This window comes from Apodemus sylvaticus, chromosome 20, assembly GCF_947179515.1.
Source record: "Apodemus sylvaticus chromosome 20, mApoSyl1.1, whole genome shotgun sequence".
NCBI classification, from domain to species: domain Eukaryota; kingdom Metazoa; phylum Chordata; class Mammalia; order Rodentia; family Muridae; genus Apodemus; species Apodemus sylvaticus.
The window spans coordinates 62,545,478-62,564,519 of NC_067491.1; the positions used below are offsets into that span (position 1 = coordinate 62,545,478).

Here is a 19,042-nt window from a genome sequence, read left to right on the forward strand (position 1 = left end):
ACGGAGATATCACAACAGAAACCGAGGAAATTCAAAAAACCATCAGATCCTACTACAAAAACCTGTACTCAACACAACTGGAGAATCTGGAGGAAATGGACATTTTCTTAGACAGATACCAGTTACCAAAATTAAACCAGGATCAAATAGACCATCTAAACAGACCCATAACCCCTAAAGAAATAGAAGGGGTCATATATAGGCTTCCAACCAATAAAAGCACAGGACCAGATGGTTTCAGTGCAGAATTCTATCAGACCTTCAAAGAAGACTTAACACCAATACTCTTCAAACTCTTCCACCAAATAGAAACAGAAAGAACACTACCAAACTCCTTCTTCGAAGCCACTATTACGCTGATACCAAAACCACACAAAGACCCAACTAAGAAAGAGAATTTCAGGCCAATCTCCCTTATGAACATCGATGCAAAAATACTAAATAAAATTCTTGCCCACTGAATCCAAGAACACATCAAAACGATCATCCACCATGATCAAGTAGGCTTCATCCCAGGGATGCAGGGATGGTTCAATATACGGAAATCTATAAATGCTATCCACTACATAAACAAACTCAAAGAAAAAAAACCACATGATCATTTCATTAGATGCTGAAAAAGCATTTGACAAAATTCAGCATCCTTTCATGCTAAAAATCTTGGAAAAGACAGGAATACAAGGCCCATATCTAAACATAGTAAAAGCAATATACAGCAAACCGGCAGCCAACATCAAACTAAATAGAGAGAAACTTGAGGCAATCCCACTAAAATCAGGGACTAGACAAGGCTGCCCCCTCTCTCCATATCTTTTCAATATGTTAAGGTTTTTGATGCACTTGGTCTTGGGTGTCTTCAGAGTGATAAATATTGGTCTATTTGCCTTCTTCTATAAGCATATATTCAGTAGGAGAGATATCATTTGTTGAAGATGCTTTCTTTCTTTTTCCATTGTAAGGTTTGGCTTCTGTCAAAAATCAAGTGTCCGTAAATGTACTACAGGGAGCTGATTTCATTCCACTGATCAACTACTTTCATTTTATAGGAAACTATAAAGGTTTTATACCATTGCTCAGTATTACATTTTGAGGGCAAGGATGGTGATTTCTCCCAAAGTTCTTTTATTGTTCAGGTTCATTTAGCTATCCTTGGTTCTTGTTTTTTCCATATGAAGTTGAGAATTGCTCTTTGAAGGTCTGTAAATAATTGTGTGAGAATTTTCATAGGAATTACACTGTATCTGTAGATTCCTTTATTAAATTTGTAAAATTTAGGTAACACTCTAAATTTCCAATTTTCACTAGATTAATCAAATTCATCCATGAGGATGAAAGAGGTTTCCATCTTCTCACATCTTCTTCAATTTATTTCTTCAAGGACTTGAATTTGTTTTCATACATGTCTTTCATTTCCTTGGTTAGAGATACATCAAAATAGTTTACATTATTTGTGGTTATTATTGGTAAGGGTGTTTTTTTCACTAATTTCTTTCTAATCCCATTTTTTTTAATAAATTAGGGAAATATCTCCCATAGTAATGGTCCCTCATACTACCATGTTTTATGATAATACTCGACAGGTTTTCCTTGATGAAAGAAGATCAGAAATACTATCTATACTAAGATTCCTCTTCTCAGGGAAGTTCAATTTGTGTTATTTTGAAAAAAATTTACCTTGGACTCTAGAAGTTAATGTAAACAGCCTGATATCTCTTATGTTACAATGATATCAGAAAGTACTAACTGATAACCTTTCTTTAAAGGTCAAAATAATTAGATAATTTAAAAATATTTAAAACACTTCCACAAGAATGAGCGATCAGTAAAACTCTTAATAATAATAGTTATGAGTGTATTGATGGGGTAATTATTAACAACCAAGATTTACTACATCAAGAAGCATATAAGATTTACTTAGAAACACACCTCTGTAAATCCTATGGGCCAGTTAATCATGTATTCAGATATCATCAGCTGTTCCCCCTTGGAAGCACTAGGAACAAATGTACCCACTTTCACCAGTAGTGAAAGACCTGATGGAAAGTTCCAAACGTTGTGAATATCATACTCTGGATCAGCCATCCTTTTCCAGTCCAGAACCACAGGGTCACCAACAGAGTTTTTGAATTGAATAGTCTTCAGAAAAGGGTGAAGCTGAAAGATATGAGAAATCGTATGATGAAGTTGAAGTTATGGATTTATAATTTAATTATGAATAAGGAGTTATTTCCTGACAATAAGGTATGATGTTAACACTGTTTTAATTAATTATCTATGGGATTGAACACAACAAAAGAAACCTTAGAAGAAAATAAATATAATTTATTTCTTAAATGTCAGTTTGCATAGAAAATGCCAGGCCAAGAAGTACCAAATGATCAAAGATAATACAGCAAACAAGTCACAACTTTTTATCCCTTTTCAAAAGATTGAAACTACTTCATTTCTATCACTATTATCTAATAGAATAAAATATAATTCCAAGAATCTATAAAATGGTACAAAAGAGCGTATTACTTTGCCATGGTTGAAAAAAAAAAACTATCTTATTACTCTTCCAAGTATTACTAAATGTTCAAGGACTATGGAGTTAACAGATCTCAACTTCTTTGAAAAACTAGGTATATCCTTATATTTCCGGACATTTTCACAGCCTCAATGTTTAAGATGAGGTTATTTGTGTTTGGTGGAGAGTAGGAGTGGGCTGATTTAGAGCACATACTTATGCTAATGGCATACAGGAATTTTGTATATATTTTGTGTAAAATGAACTTGAAAACCTGGATTTTTTTTTCTTCTTTCTTTTTTCTTTTTGTTCTGGTTTATTTGCAAGAATGAGAACATGCATTTCAAACAATCAAATGTTTTATAAACTTAGCAACATAGAATACAATGGCAGTTTTCAAACTAGAAAGCATAGCTTAACATGAATTGGTAGCCATGATTTACATGTATGTTGACTTCTATGAAACCCAAAGATACACAGTTGTCCTGTATGCTTCACTGACTTAAAGAGTGCTTATAGTTCCTATGAATAAAAAGTCACACAACATTTCCCTAGATCCAATGACCTAATGCCCCAAAGTCCCCTGACACATACCTCTCAAGACAGCTTAACAGGGTAACCCCACGAGACCCAGCAGCTTGGCACTTGGATTTGGATTGCAGATGCAGTCACATTGACAACTATGACTACCCATCACAACTAACTGTATGTCATGCTGTGAAACACCAAATTATTCTTATTTATCTAAAGTGGGGTATCCTCTAAACAACATTTTCATTGCCTTTACCCTATAATCACATTTTCTTGGCAATTCCCATTCTACTTTCTAAATCTACTCTGGAATTTGGATCTACATTTCCTTTTTTATAGGTTTTGTATGCTTTTCAATGTAATTATTCAGTTCCATCCTGATTGCAGTTCCTCTTTTTAGACTAATCCATCTCACCACCCAACCCCCATCAACTTCTCTGAGATGGTGTAGCATCCCCTGGGTATTCACAACTCTAAGACATGAAGATTCTTTAGGGATCGGCACATTAATGAAAATCTTGGTTTTTCTACTGAGAAATTATCAAGACAAATATCTCTGCTATTTTTTTTTTGTTTGCTTGGGGGTTTTGGTTCTTTTTCAAGACAGGGTTTCTCTGTGTAGTCCTAGCTGTCCTGGAACTCACTCTATAGACCAAGCTGGTCTCGAACTCAGAAATCTGCCTACTTCTGCCTCCCAAGTGCTGGGATTACAGGCGTGTGCCACCATGCCCAGCTATCTCTGCTATTTCTACAAAAAAGAAGAATTAGTCTGTTGAACAGAATCTTCTACAGGCCACTTATCATATACATAGACATTGAACTATATTGATATCTAAGCACTGAAATATGCACTATGTCTTATAGGTTATTGAATGGAAAAATAATATAGTATTACTAGTGTGAGAGCTTTTCAGGCATCTATTGGTGAATTTAAAATACAAAGAAAGGCACATTACCTGCCAGGGGGATAACAGAGTCCTATCAATATTTGCCTGTGGTTGAACTTGTATTTGATTGAGATTCTTCTCATGGAGACTGTGGGCCACTGCATACACAGCATTGTACACATTGTAACTCTCTTCAGTCATGACCATTTCAAAAAGACTCCTTGGCAACAATCCCAAAGAGGCATTGGGCACACAGTTTTCAATGATTTTACGTGCAGAATGAAATCTTGAGCAATTGAAAAAAATCATCCACAAGATAAGAAGAAAAGTATCTTCTGGGTACTTAACAGGATTGGCTTCCTGCATAAATTTTATGAAACCAACAATCTCCCCATGATGGGGTGAAAAAGTGAGAGCCCCATGGGATAAATGTGACAGTGTATATGGATGAATACTTGGGCTAATCCATTTTTTATTCATAATCCAGATTTTATTCATTGTGTACTTTCTATGGATATTTACTATTATAGTTAATAGGAAATTATTGTGTTCATAAATTACAATCACATCTGCAGATGACTCTATAGTACGCATCTGATCATATCTTAGCAAATGATATATTGGTTCTCCCACAAACGATACTGTTTCCACAAAAGCTATGCAGGCTTTGTTCTTTTCCATCTCCATTCTAAAATCTGATGCAAACTGAGAACCTTTGTGGTCATCTGTGATGAGCAGTCCCACCCAGGTCCAGCTGAAATGAAGCATCAAAGAGGCAATACCACAGAACAGAGCCGTGTCTTTGGGGGCTACCTGGTACACAGATGTAAAATGATTTGTGTCAATCTCTGCATGATCAAAAGGCCCAACAGTAAGCTGAAAGGAAATCAGTATTTTAAAAAGGAGAACAATAAATGTCATTTAAATAGTCTTAGTCTTAAAAACCCGATTTAAGTTATAAAGTTGATACTCTGCTCAATAGTTCTTAATGTCGCATCTCATCTCCTGAGTGTTTCCAGAAAAATTATTAAAAGTATCAAAGTTTTAAATTGCCTTGTGTACTGTTCACCCTCCTTACTCTACATCAAAGTAAAAAAAAAAAAATAACAGACTGTGTCCGTACTTGTCTTTCTATTTGCTCTTTAATGCCAATTAATCAAAATCTCTCCTTTTCATTTTGCAAACAGCTAATTCTGAGAAAAGAAAGCTGGCTTCCCACCACTCACATCATGTGCACTCACCTGAGGAAATTTGTAAAGACCCAACAGTGTCCCAATGATTTCAGATGATTTCCATGATATTCCAGTAAGTGTAGCAGCCGATTTCCACTTTTTTCTACAATTGTAATTAGGGATAAATATGCTCAAACCTGTGAGCCAATAGAATACACTCTTCAGAATGTTCCTTTCAGTATCTGAGAGACTATATATCTCAAGTCCCAGAGACGTGTTTGGTAAAACATGAGGGTTCAAGTTGATTTCATTGATGGCAAATAACATGGCCAAAACAAGTTGGTAGTTTCGTATATCCATCCTGCATAGAAGTATCACAGCATTCATATTGGGAACTCATAACTATTATACCTATAACTTTAAAGCAATGGCTTTTATATTCTGAAAGCTTGTGTTTGCTTAGAACACACAGTCCTTCAACAAATTCTTCATTTCAAATGATATGCTGAAGAGCAAAACTTATTAATTATATATCCAAGAGAGTTTGCTTTCTCTGACTTCCAGATGTGGAAATATAACATAATTCCGTCATAGAATGAAATATATTTCTTCACAAATTATCCACTGTACTTATCTTCCAGTATGCCAAACCATGAAAAATAGTTTATTTTTCATGAACCACCAGATTCATATGATATACTATTATGAAAGAGCTCACTTTGTGAATTCAGTCTATCTGTGGCAAGATTTGGCTTTTGAAAAACCTGTTCATTTTTGGTTTACCCTGGAAAATAGATGGATGCAACCTTCTCTGTGTGGGCCAGAGATTAAATAACTATTGCAAGATGGAATGGCTAGAAAGGGAATCATATTGTGTAAACCCTCAGAGCCACTAGGTACCTCATTTGCATGGAAACCTATGTTTTGTGGTATGTGATCACATGTCTTATGTCCTTATGTGGAAAATATGGCAAGTATCCAATTCAGGAATGTAGTAGGGAGTTAGGAGATGCCTACAATCTCTGGTGGGTGCCTGGGTACCAGGGTGCCAGGGTCTCAGACATACTCAAGCTTACTAGGTTTCTGGCTTTTTCTTCTATCCCAGACTCATCTCCTTAAGAAAAGTAGGAGCTGGGTGGCTGTGGCACACGCCTGTAATCCCAGCACTCTAGGAGGCAGAGGCAGGCAGATTTCTGAGTTTGTGGCCAGCCTGGTCTACAGGGTGAGTTCCAGGACAGCCAAGGAACTCTGTCTCAGGGAACAGAGAAACCCGGTCTCAAAAAAAACCAAATCCAAAAAAAAAGAAGAAAGAAAGAAAGAAAGAGAGAGAGAGAGAAAGAGAGAAAGAAAGAAAGAAAGAAAGAAAGAAAGAAAGAAAGAAAACTAGGAAAAGGATCAAGATTGGTGGCAAGTTTCTATGTTGGCGCACATTGTGTGATGTTTTGTCACTATTATTGGATTGCTGAATTCTAATCTTTCAGGGAGTAAAGCACTGGCTTAGTTGTCAGTTCTTGGTTTTGCTATTTCTACAGACCATCAGTGGCCTGATATTTTGTGAACATTCATCCTTCCTCACTTGCCTGTAAGACGTAAGATATATCTGACTACCAATAGCTGGGAAGAAAGTGAATAGCAAAACTTCCAGGAGATATAGGGATACTTCAAAGCAGAAATCAAAGGTGGTAGTCTTGCTAGCAGGACACTGTGGTTTTTGGATGGACCTGAAGATGAGCAGAGAAGTAAAGTGGACCACATCCAGGACATAGTGGCAGGTATTACAGTGGAGAGTTTCAAAGTTTTCTGGTAATCTGCTCACCTAAAACTCCTATGCCTTAAAATATTGAAAAGCATCTGTCATTATCTATACCACTGGTGGGTGCATGAGTCTACTACATACAACCTTATTAAACATGCAGAAGCAGGCCTATCTGTAAATTCCATATGAGTCTGTCTATATCTTGCTTCCAGACAACCCTGGATATACATTAACCCTATCTCAAAGAAAATGAAAAAGTAGAAAAATTTCACTGTGAAGTCACAAATATTGTTAAAAGTACCTAAGTTATCGCTTCTTGACCTTTTGGCTAAGTTAGATGCTCTCCACTAAATGATTCTAAAATACAGGAGAAAGAAAGGAGTCAACATAGTAGGACTTCACTGCTAAAGAGGACAGTCAGGTCTGAAGGTCAGAATAACATATGAATGCCTAGCCTCAAGTGATTTGGTGATTTCTGCTTTTCCTCACTGATGAGCACTCATAGAAGCCCACATAAGCTCTGAAGCTGCAACATTGACAGGATATTTTCCCTGCCCACAAACAACATCTAGTTTCACTTCTGGTTTCTATCCCAGAGCTGAACCTGTGCACCAGCTCTCTATACCAAAATACTGCCAGTAGAGAGTTAGTCTCCAAGTAGTGATGACAAACCTATGAGCAGTGATAAGACTACCAATCTGCTCTGAGGGACCTGACCAGAGTCCTCAGATCGCAGGAATCAAGGAGAAGTGTGAGATAGAATCGCTTGGGTTTCAGTCACTGCCCAGAGTTAACCATGGGCCACAGAGAGAATTCCTCCCAGAGAGAACTGATATCAAAGGAGTGCTGACACGCAGACTTGCAGAAGGGACAAGCCACAATCAGGGACAAGAATACCAACTAACACCAGAGATAACTAGATGGCAAGAGCCAAGGGGAAGAACATAAACAACAGAAACCAAGGCTACTTGTCATCAGGATAACCCACATCTCCCACCACAGCAAGCCCTGGATACACCAACAAACCAGAAATCAAGGCTCTCATTTAAAATCAAATCTCATGATAATGATAGAGGACTGTAAGTACATAAATAACTCCCTTAAAGAAATACAGGAAAATGCAGGAAAACAGGTAGAAAGTGTTAAAGAGGAAACACAAAAATACCTTAAAGAATTATAGGAAAACACAACCAAATAGGTTAAGGAACTGAACAAAACCATCCATGATTAACAATGGAAATAGAAACAACAAAGGAAACAAAAGGAGACAACACTGAAGATAGAAAAACTAGGAGAGAGATCAGGACTCATAGATGCAAGCACCTCCAACAGAATACAAAAGATAGAAGAGAGAATCTAAGGTGCAGAAGACACCATAGAAAATATTGACACAACAATCAAAGAAACCCCAAAATGAAAAAAGTTCCTAACTCAAAACATCCTGGGAATCCAAGACACAATGAAAAGACAAAACCTAAGGATAATAGGTATAGAATAGAACAAAGATTCCCGACAGAGAGGGCAAGTAAATATCTTCAATAAAATTATAGAAGAAAACTTCCATAACCTAAAGAAAGAGATGCCCATGAATATATAAGAAGCCTACAGAACTCCAAACAGACTGAACCAGAACAGAAATTCCTCCCATTACATAATAGTCAAAACACAAAATGCACAAAACAAATAAAGAATATTAAAAGCGGTAAGTTTAAAAGGTCAGGTAACATATAAAGGCAGACCTATCAGGATTACACCAGACTTCTAAACAGAAACTATGAGAGCTAGAAGATCCTCAGCAGATATCATACAAACCCTAAGAGAAGACAAATGCCAGCCCAGGCTACTATCTTTCTACAAATTCAGCCCTGCAAAGGGTAACAAATGGAAAATTCCAACAGGAGGAGGGAAACTACACCCTAGAAACAGAAGAAAGTAATCTTCTTTCAAGGAACCCCAAAGAAGATACCCAAAAGAAAAGAACATAATTTCATCTTTAACAACAAAAATAACAGGAAACAACAATCACTATTTCCTAACATCTCTTAATATCAATAGACTCAATTTCCCAATAAAAAGATATAGACTAACAGACTGGATATGTGAACAGGATACAGCATTTTGCTGCATACAGGAAGCATAGCTCACAGTCAAAAACAGAAACTACTTCAGGGTAAAGGGCTGGAAAACAATTTTCAAAGCAAATGATCTCAGGAAAGAAGCTGGAGTAGCGATTCCAATATTGAATAAAATCTACTTACAACCAAAAGTTTTCAAAAAAGATAAGGAAGGACACTTCATACTCAACATATGAAAAATATTCCAAGGAGAGCTCTCAATTCTGAACATCTGTGCTACAATTGCAAGGGCACCCACATTCATAATAGAAATTTTATTAAAGTTCAAAGCACACAGTGAACCTCACAATAACAGTGGGTCACTTTAATATTTCAATCTAACCAATGGTCAGATCATGGATACAGAAACTAAAGAGAGAGACACAGTGAAACTAACAGAATTTATGAAACAGATGGATTTAACTGCTAATTACAGATGATTTAACCCTAAAGCAAAATAATAAACCTTCTTCTCACCATGGTACCTTCTCAAATTATCTACCATATAATTTGGACACAAAATAAACATCAACAGATCCAAGAATTTTTAGTTAATCCCATGTATTCTATCAGACCACCACCGAATGAGGCTGATCTTCGATAACTACAAAAACAGGAAGCCCGTGTACACATGGAAGTTGAACATCTATCTCCTCAATGTTAACTTGGTCAGGAAAGAAATAAAGAAGGAAATGAAAGACTTTTAGAATTCAATGAAAATGAAAGACAAAACATACCCAAACTTTTGGGGCACAGTGAAAGCAGTGCTAAGAGGAAAGCTCATAGCTCTGAGTGCCTCCAAAAAGTAACTGGAGGGAGCATACACTAGCAGTTTAACAGCACACCTGAAAGCTCTCTTACAGAAATAAGCAAATACACCAAAGAGGAGTAGACAGCTGGAAATAATCAAACTCGAGGATGAAATCAACCAAGTAGAAACAAAAAGAACTATATAAAGAATCAGCAAAAGCAGTTGTTGTTTCTTTATCAACAAGATAGTGGAAATACTTAGCCAAACTAATTAGACAACACAGAGAGAGTATCCAAATTAACAATGTCATAAATGAAAAGGGAGACATAGCAACAGAGATGGAGGAAATTTAAAGAAATTATCAGGTCCTAATACCATAGACTATACTCAACAAAACTGGAAGTCCCTTTCTCAGAGGAACCATAGCACCCTCACTTAAGCCCTCCTTCTTCTTGAGCTTCCTGTTCTGGGTGAATTGTAAATTGTTTATTTTGAGCTTTTGGACTAGCATCCGCTTATTAGTGAGTGTATACCATGTGCATTCATTTGTGACTAGGTTACCTCACTCAGGGTGACACTTTCCAGTTCCATCCATTTGCCTAAGAATTTCATGAATTCACTGTTTTTAATAGCTGAATAGTATTCCATTGTGTATATGTACCACAGTTTCTGTATCCATAATACTCACAGGAGCAATAAGGGAGGCAATGTGTGGAGCAGAGTCTGAAGTAAAGGCCACCCAGTGACTGCCCTACGTGGAGATTCATCCTATAAACAGTCACCAAACCCTGATACTACGACAAGAAGCATGTACCAAAAGGAGCATGCCATGGCTGTCTCCAGAGGGGCCCTGCCAGAGCGTTACAAATACAGAGGCAGAAACTAGCAACCAATTATTAGACTGGGCTTGTGGTCCCCAACGGAGGATATGGAGGGTGGTCCGGAGGACTGAAGGAGTATATAGACCCCTGGGAAGAACAATGACTTCGGACACCCAGACACCCCAACACTCCCAGGGACTGAACTATCAACAAAGGGGTACACATGGTTCCAGCCAAAAATGTGTCAGAGGAAGACCTTGTTAGGCATCAGTGAGAGGAGTGGTCTTTGGTCATGTAAAGGCTCAATAGAGGCCCCAACAAAGGGAAACGAACAGGGGGAATGTGGGGGGGGGAAGGTGGGACTGTGTCGGGTAGAGGGGCATATATGTGGAGGCAGGGGGTGGGAGGAGGTGTAGGGAATCTTTGGGGAGGGGGGCTTTTGGGAGTTGGTAAATTGGGAAAGGTTTTACCACTGGCAATCTAAATGAAGAAGATACTCAATAAAAAAATAGTAAAAATAAATTAATAAATAAATGCACAGGGCCAGAAGATTTGAGGGTAGATTTCTATCAGAATTAAAGACGTCTTAATACCAATAAACCCAAACTCTTTCACAAAATAAAACAGAAGGAACACTACCCAATACATTTTACAAAGCCTCATTTATGCTTTGTAAAGCCTCATTTATGCTAAACCACACAAAGACCCAACAAAGAAAGAGAATTTCAGAACAGTTAACAATTTCCCTGATGAATATTGCTGTAAAAATATTCAATAGAATTCTAGCAAAATGAATCCAAGAACACATCAAAATGATTATTCACCATGATCAATTGTGCTTCATCTCAGGGTTGCAGAGATGGTTCAATATATGGAAATCCATCAACTTAATCCATTATATAAACAATGTCAAACAAACAAAAACCCACATGATCTTCTCATTGGATCCTGAAAAACTTTTGACAAAATAAATCACCCCCTCATGCTAAAAGTATAGGAGAGATCCGGAATTCAATTCCATACCTAAACATAATTAAAGAACTATAAAGCAAACCAACAGAGTTAGAGAACAGGAGTAACCAAAGAGGGATAGAGGAGCAGGAGGGCAAAAAGGAGGGGCATGAACAGGTAATAGAAGAGGCAGGGGAGAAGACAGAAAATAAAACAGAAACAAGTAGCAGTGGAGATGTCGAAATTGGGGCAACCAGAAGACAGTCCTAGACTCCAGAAAAGTGAGAGGCTCCCAGGATGCAATGGGGATGGCTTTAGTAGTAATATCCAAGAAAGAGATACAAAACATCTACACACAACCTCCAGTGGATAGTCATGACCCCCAGTTGAATCATGATGCCACCCATGTAATTCAAAACTTTAAACCCAGAAATATTCCTGTCCAAAGGAAAGAGAGAGACAAAAATGGAAGAGAGACTGAAGTAAAAGCCATCTAGAGGCCACCATGAGAGGAATTCATCCTACATGTAGAAGCAAACACCCACAATATTGTTGATGTCAAGGGCTTGCTGGAAGGAGCCTGATATGACTGTTCTCTGAGAGGTTATGCCAGCAACTGATTATTACTAATGGAGAAACTAACAGGCAACTACTGGACTGAATGCAGGGACCCCAATAGAAGAGAAGGGGAAGAACTGTAGGAGCTGAAGGGGATTGCAACCCCATATGAAGAGCAACATCAAGTAACTGGACCATCCAGGCCTCCCAGGGACTAAACAAGCAACCAAAGATTGTACATGAACCAAGACATGATTCCAGATACATATGGAGAAGAGGATGGCCTTCTCTGACATCAAGGGAGGGTAAGGAGGCATGATTCTCTGTGTAAAGGGATGCTAGACTGGTGAGGCAGTACGGGGTGAGTGGGTGGAGGAGCACCCTCTTAGAGGTAAAGAGTAGGGGGGTGAGGGGCAATGTGATTGGGAGCTTTGTGGAAGTGGAACTGGGAAGGGAATTCTCATTATAAATATAAACAAAAAATGATAAATAATGTATTTGTATAAGAAAAAAGAAGACAGCATAGATAAAATAGATATATCATTCAAATAAAATGTTAAATTTTAAAAAATTCCAGACCCAAAACATCCGGAAAAATCTTGGACAATATAAAAAACAAAGTTTACACACATAGAAATAGGAGAAGTAGAGAATCCCCATGTCAGAAATCCAGGATATTTTAACAAAGCCTTAGAATAAAAATGTCATATCCTATAGAAAGAGTTGCCTATAATCATGCAAGAAGCTTACAAAATACCAAAAAGACAAGCTAAGTAAACATTCCTGCTACATAATAATCAAAACACTAAGTACACAAACGAAAAGAAGAAATACAAAAAAAGATTAAAACTAAAAGAGAAAATGGAAAGTAATATATAAAGGCATACCAAATAGAATTACATCAGAATTCTTAAGAGACACTCTAAAAGCCATGTGGGCCCAGGAAGATTTCATATAGACTCCAAGAGACCACAGATATCCATGGATAGTATTTTACCCAGTGAAACCTTCCCTAACAATAGATGAAGAAAACGAGATAGACCATGAGAAAGACAAAGTATAGAATGTACTTGTAGAAAAATTCAAACTAAAGAATGTCAAATGTAGCCCTGAAAATTCAGGCAATAAATAATCTCATACCAGCATAACAAAAGCAGCAAAGCAAACATACACTCCACCCTACCACCAACATCAATACCTAAAATAAAATAACAAGAGTTAATAATCATTAATCATTGTCTCTCATTACCAATGGACATAATTCCCTGAAAAACAACACAACCAAATAAAATGACTACAAAATCAAGATGTTACTTTGCTGCATAATACAAACACTATTCAACATCAAAGATAAAAAAAATTATCTCAGAATTAAGGCCTGGAAGGGGTTTCCAAACCAATATCCAAGAAGATCAGTAAGGTCACGTCTAACAAGATAGACTTTCAGCTAAAATTGCCAAAAGGAGATGGGGAAGTGGACTTCATACTTACCAAGGAAACATCTATCAATAGTATACTTCAATTCTCAACAACTATGCCTCAAATTCAAGGGCACCAATATTTGAAAAGAAACATTACTAAAGCTCAAATCCCATCATCCTTCACACCCTTGTAGTGCAAGATTTCAATATTCCACGCTCACCAATAGTCTGGACATACCAGACAAAAACTAAACATAGAAATTGTAGATGTAATAGACAATATGAACCAAATGGACATAGCAGATAACTAAAAAGTATTTCGCCCAAACACAAAAGAAAATACCTTCTTCTGAGCACCTCCTCTAACACTCTTAGAAAATTACCACATAATTATTCACAAAGTATATTTAAACTCATAAAAACATTGAAATAAACCTTTATATTTGATCAGGAAAATACTAATTAACAGGCTATCAACAATGACATCACGTGTAAGCTATCATCAATGACAGAACAACAAATAGCATAGTAACTCATGGACACTGAAGATATCTCTTTAGAATAACTACTGGATCAAGGTATAAATAAAGGAAGAAATTAAAAACTTTGTTGCTATTCAATGAAAATGAATACAGATCATAATCAAAGTTGTGGACTCAATGACGTTGTGCTAAGAGGAAATGTTAAAGCAGTATGTACTTTCATAAAGAAATTGGAGAGATCTTCTACATTCAACTTAACAGCACACCAGAATATTCTACAATAAAAAGAAGCAAACACATGCAAGATAATTACATGGTAGGAAATAGTCAAACACATGTCTGAAATTATTACAACTGAAACAGAAAGAACAAAACAATCAGTTAAACAAGAGTTGATTCTCTAAAACAAACAGGATGAAAAAAAATGTTTATCCAAACTGCCTAAAAGACAAGAAAGCTGTACCCAAATTAACAAATTCAGAAAGAAAAAGAGGCAAACAACCAAAGATAACAAAGAAATTCAAATAATCATTAGTTCCTCCTTTAAAGACCCTTCTTCCACATAATTGGTAAAAGAGGTAAAAGAAAGGGACAGTTTTCTTCATAAATACAACTTACCACAGTTAAATGAAAATCAGATAAGCAGTGCAAATTGACCTGTAGCCCCAAAGGATATAGAAGAAGTCACTAAAATCATTCAATTAAAGCAAAGCAACAACAACAACAACAAGAACTGAAGGTCAGATGGTTTTAGAGGAGAATTCAACAAGACTCTCAAAGAAAGACTAATGCTAATCTTCCTAGAAATATATTCAAAAGGAACATTGCCCAATTCATTTTATGATGCCACTGACACTCTAATGACCAAACACCACAGAGTATAAGAAAGCCTGTTGTAGAAAAATTTCTACTGAAAGTAGGTGAAACTACTCAATAAAAGACTTGCAAAGAACTGAAAGGGCATTGACAACATCATCTACTATGATCAACCGGGTCTCATCTCTGAGATGAAGAAATGGTTAAATATATACAAATCTTTCAATGTAATCCACAGTATGAAAAACCTGAAAAAAGTGCATAATCATGTCATTAAATGCTGAAACAGCATTTGAAAACATGGAGAAACCTTTAAAGATAAATAGTTTTCTACTGATCTGTGGTATAAGGGACATACACTTAAGAAAGCCAGTTTACACCAAGCCTAAATCCAAGAAAGCAATTCTTCAAACATCAGGAAGAAGACAAAGCTGTCCACTATCTCCAGAACTATTTAATATAGTACTTGAAGTTGTAGATTGAACAATAAAACAGAAAAGGAGTTTATGGGAATTCAAATTGAAAAGGAAGCTATCAAAATATCACTATTCACAGATGATATGATAATATAAATAAGTGAGTCCAAAGTCACATATACTAAACTAACCAAATATTATCAATAACCATCTTATATGGAATCAATAAGGAGACCAAGGAAGAAATTGCTAGTGAACCACTCTATACAACAGCCACAAATTATAAAAAATCTTGTGGTAACAAACACCAAGCAAGTTAAAAACATGTATAATAAAAATGTTCAGTCATTGAAAATAAATTGAAGATGTCAGAAGACAGAAAGATCTCAAGAGCTGATGCAATAGTAGGATCAACATAATGAAAATGGCCTTCTAATCAAAAGAAATCTCCTGTTTCAACTTAATCATTATCAAAATTACAACAGAATACTTTTCAAAACTTAAAAGAATATGTAACTTCATACGTAGAAATAAAATCCCACTGTAGATAAAACAATTATGTACAATAAAGAAAATCCCAAGGTATTACTTTCCCTGATATCAAACTGTACTACACAGCAATCGTAATAAAACCATCAAACGGGTTTATTAATAGAATTAAATGAAAAAACCCTCATTGGAATCCATACACCTATGGACAATTGATCTCAGATAAAAATCCAAAAATTATACAATTGTAAATAAGAAAGTACTTTCCATGAATTGTTGTGGTCTCACTAGATGTCAATGATTATAGAATGCAATTAGTTGCGCATCCAGGTTTTGCACAAACCTAAATTCCAAATAGATCAAAGATATTAACATTAGACCAGAAATACTGAATCTAATCCTAGAGAAATTAGGGCAAACCGTTGCATGCATTGAAGAGGAAAGACTTTCTGAACAGAACACCACTCATGCAGTTGCTGTACATTATCACAGCTAATAAAATGATAATAAAAAAGTTTGGTAAGGCCAAGGAAAGACCAGTTGTTCAAAACAGCAGTCTTCAGAATGCAGAAAGATTTTCACCAATTCCACTTCTTGCAGATAGCTATTATCCAAAATATTTAGAGTACTCAAGAGACTAGAAAACAACAAATCAAATATTTCAATTAAAATGCAGTACAGATCTAAACAGAATTTTCAACAGAAAAATCTTAAGTGTCTGGGAAACATTTAAATAAATGTTCAAAATTCAACAGAAAAATGTAAATCAAAATGATTCCGTGATTTCATCTTACACATGTCTGCTTGGCTAAGATCAGAAACAAAAGTGACAGTTGACGCTGGTGAGGACCTCAAGGAAAGGATGTGCTTGCTCCTCCATTCATGGCAAACTTCTACAGTGACCTTGTCCATCAGCAACTCAATAGCCAGCCATACCTCTTCAGAGCATACATCAAAATATTCTACTGTTGTGCCCAAGGACATTTGCTCAACCATGTTCTTTGCAACTTACTGCATAACAGCCAGAAACCAGAAGCAATCTAGATATCCCTCAGTCAAAGAATAGACAAAAATGTGTTAAGTTTACATACTGCCATAGTACACAACTCTTTAATAGAGCATCATGGATTTTGGAAGTAGATTTATCCAGAGCAAGCTTATCCAGACCCAGGAAGATGAACATGGCATGTTCTCACTGACAAGCGGATTAGTTCTGAGGTACAGATTTGGAGAGAGCAAGTAAGAAATAGGGATTAAGGGACAATGCAAGAATAGCCCCAATGTAACAAATATTAGTGTCATGTGTGTATAAAGAACTTGTTCTTTGCCAGGCGGTGGTTGCACACACATGTAATCCCAGCACTCTGGGAGACAGAGGCAGGCAGATTTCTGAGTTCGACGCCAGCCTGGTCTACTGAGTGAGTTCCAGGACAGCCAGGGCTACACAGAGAAGCCCTGTCTCCAAAAAACAAAAACAACAAACAAAAAACAAAAGCAAAACAAAAAAAAAAAACAAAAGAACTTGTTCTTTTGTTTATTACTATGTACTTTCACTTCCACAGTACTATTGTCATGTTATTTTGTTAATTTAAATCACCTTACACCAAAAATACTACAGTTTAATGATTAGGATGTTTTGGGTAATTTGAAATCCACCAAATATCCTTGTAACTGAAGGCATCACTAGCAATATTTTTGCTGAAAAAAGTTAGTTATTTAAACACCAGTATATAAAATGGATCAAACATGTAGATTTCATTTTATTGGGAAACACTTCAGCTTGGGGTTTTCATGCTTGCCTGCTGTTTATGATTCCAAAATATTTTTTTTTGATTAAAAAAATACCTTCCACTAAACTATTGCAAATTGGATTAATAATAAAAAATCAGAAAATGAGTTCAATTACACACACGTATATTGAAACTCCAGTGTTAAGGCTCATAATTCTAGCCACTCTAAAGCACATGATCATTGTGTTCATTGTGACCATGACGCTTGCACTTGTGCACATAGAAACGGAAAAGGAAGAATATCAGAAAGATCCTTTTTCAAAATGACTGTGCACAGCATCACTCTATTATAAAAGATTTAATCAGAAGCATGAATGAAATTTAATAGATCTTACTCTATATTTACTTTATATGAATACTTTATATTCAGATACCCTTTCTTGTAGAAAACTAGATAATTTTAAATTACATTAAATAAGGCGAATATAAATATATTTAATATATTTATACTTTATACATATATTTATCATGCATGAAAAAAGAAATCACTTCCCAAATTCTGTTGTCTTATTTCATATCCTGTTAAATCATCTGACAAGTCATTTTCCACTTGTTAGCATTTGATGAGCTGTTCTACTGCAAATGTGCTTTTGCAGTGAGATTGCTCCCACTACACAGTCTGGACAGACATGGGGCATAGTGCAAAGTGGTTCCTGACGTGGTGCAACTGCACAAGAGTGTAAAAGATTTATCAAGTGCATCCATGGTTCTTGCAAAGTTAAAAAAGATACATACCTGGGGAATTTAGAGAGCCACATGAAATATTCCAGCTGGTTGTGAACTTTTGGATTACTCTGATCATCTTTAATATTAAAATTTATTTCAAAATATGAAAAGATGTCTTCTTCACCTAATGATGTTTTATTTCTGAATCATTTCCCTTCTACACTGTCTTGACCTAACAATTTATCAACTTACCAATTTGCTAGCAAAGTGTTAGCAATGTTTCTACTTAGACTAAATCCACTTAGACATTCAGCAATTTTCCAGCAACTAACCAGAAGCAGGACATTCATTGCACAGTTTTCCTTCCCCAGGTTGAATTCAGAGTTGAGTGTGTACTTTGTTTCTCTATTTCAGTTCTTTAGTTTATATATACCCTGATAGAAATTTCAGCATGCTACAATATACACTTTGTTTCCTTGAAAAATTATTGTACATTGCTATTTATGTCTGAGATTACCAAGGAAGCTGAAGCAGACTTTGTCTAGATCTGCTGTTCCTGCAGATATTAGACTGTCTAGGAAAGAGCCTTCAGTGACATAATCTCAGAATATTCCTGTATGAATAAATTCATAAAATCAAGTATTGCATAGTGGAAATTTATAAATTAAATAGGTTGTAATGGATAAAAATCTGAAATCATATGAATTAAAAATATTAGCTTTCAATACTCTGTAAAATGGTAAGGATAGAAATTAAAAGTGAAGAGAGATAAATTTCCAATTCTGCCATCACTGCATTCAAATCTGTGTCAGCTGACACAAGCAACACTTATCACTCTAGAACCTGAGGAGGTATTACAATGTCACAGATTTCAAAGGTATTACCTGCTCTAATACAATCACAAATGAAACTCCG

The 19,042-nt window shown here is 36.1% G+C and overlaps 1 protein-coding gene across 1 annotated transcript in view; it reads right to left on the bottom strand.

Moving 5' to 3' along the window:
• LOC127670674 (vomeronasal type-2 receptor 116-like) overlaps positions 1-19,042 on the bottom strand; it is a 37,317-nt gene that overhangs the window by 17,723 nt on the left and 552 nt on the right. The window contains exons 2-4 of the mRNA XM_052165110.1: positions 5,166-5,457; positions 3,994-4,800; positions 1,927-2,154 (exon numbers count right to left, since the gene is read on the bottom strand). Of these exons, the coding sequence (XP_052021070.1) occupies positions 1,927-2,154; positions 3,994-4,800; positions 5,166-5,457 (1,327 nt within the window). The remainder of the gene's footprint in view (positions 1-1,926; positions 2,155-3,993; positions 4,801-5,165; positions 5,458-19,042) is intronic.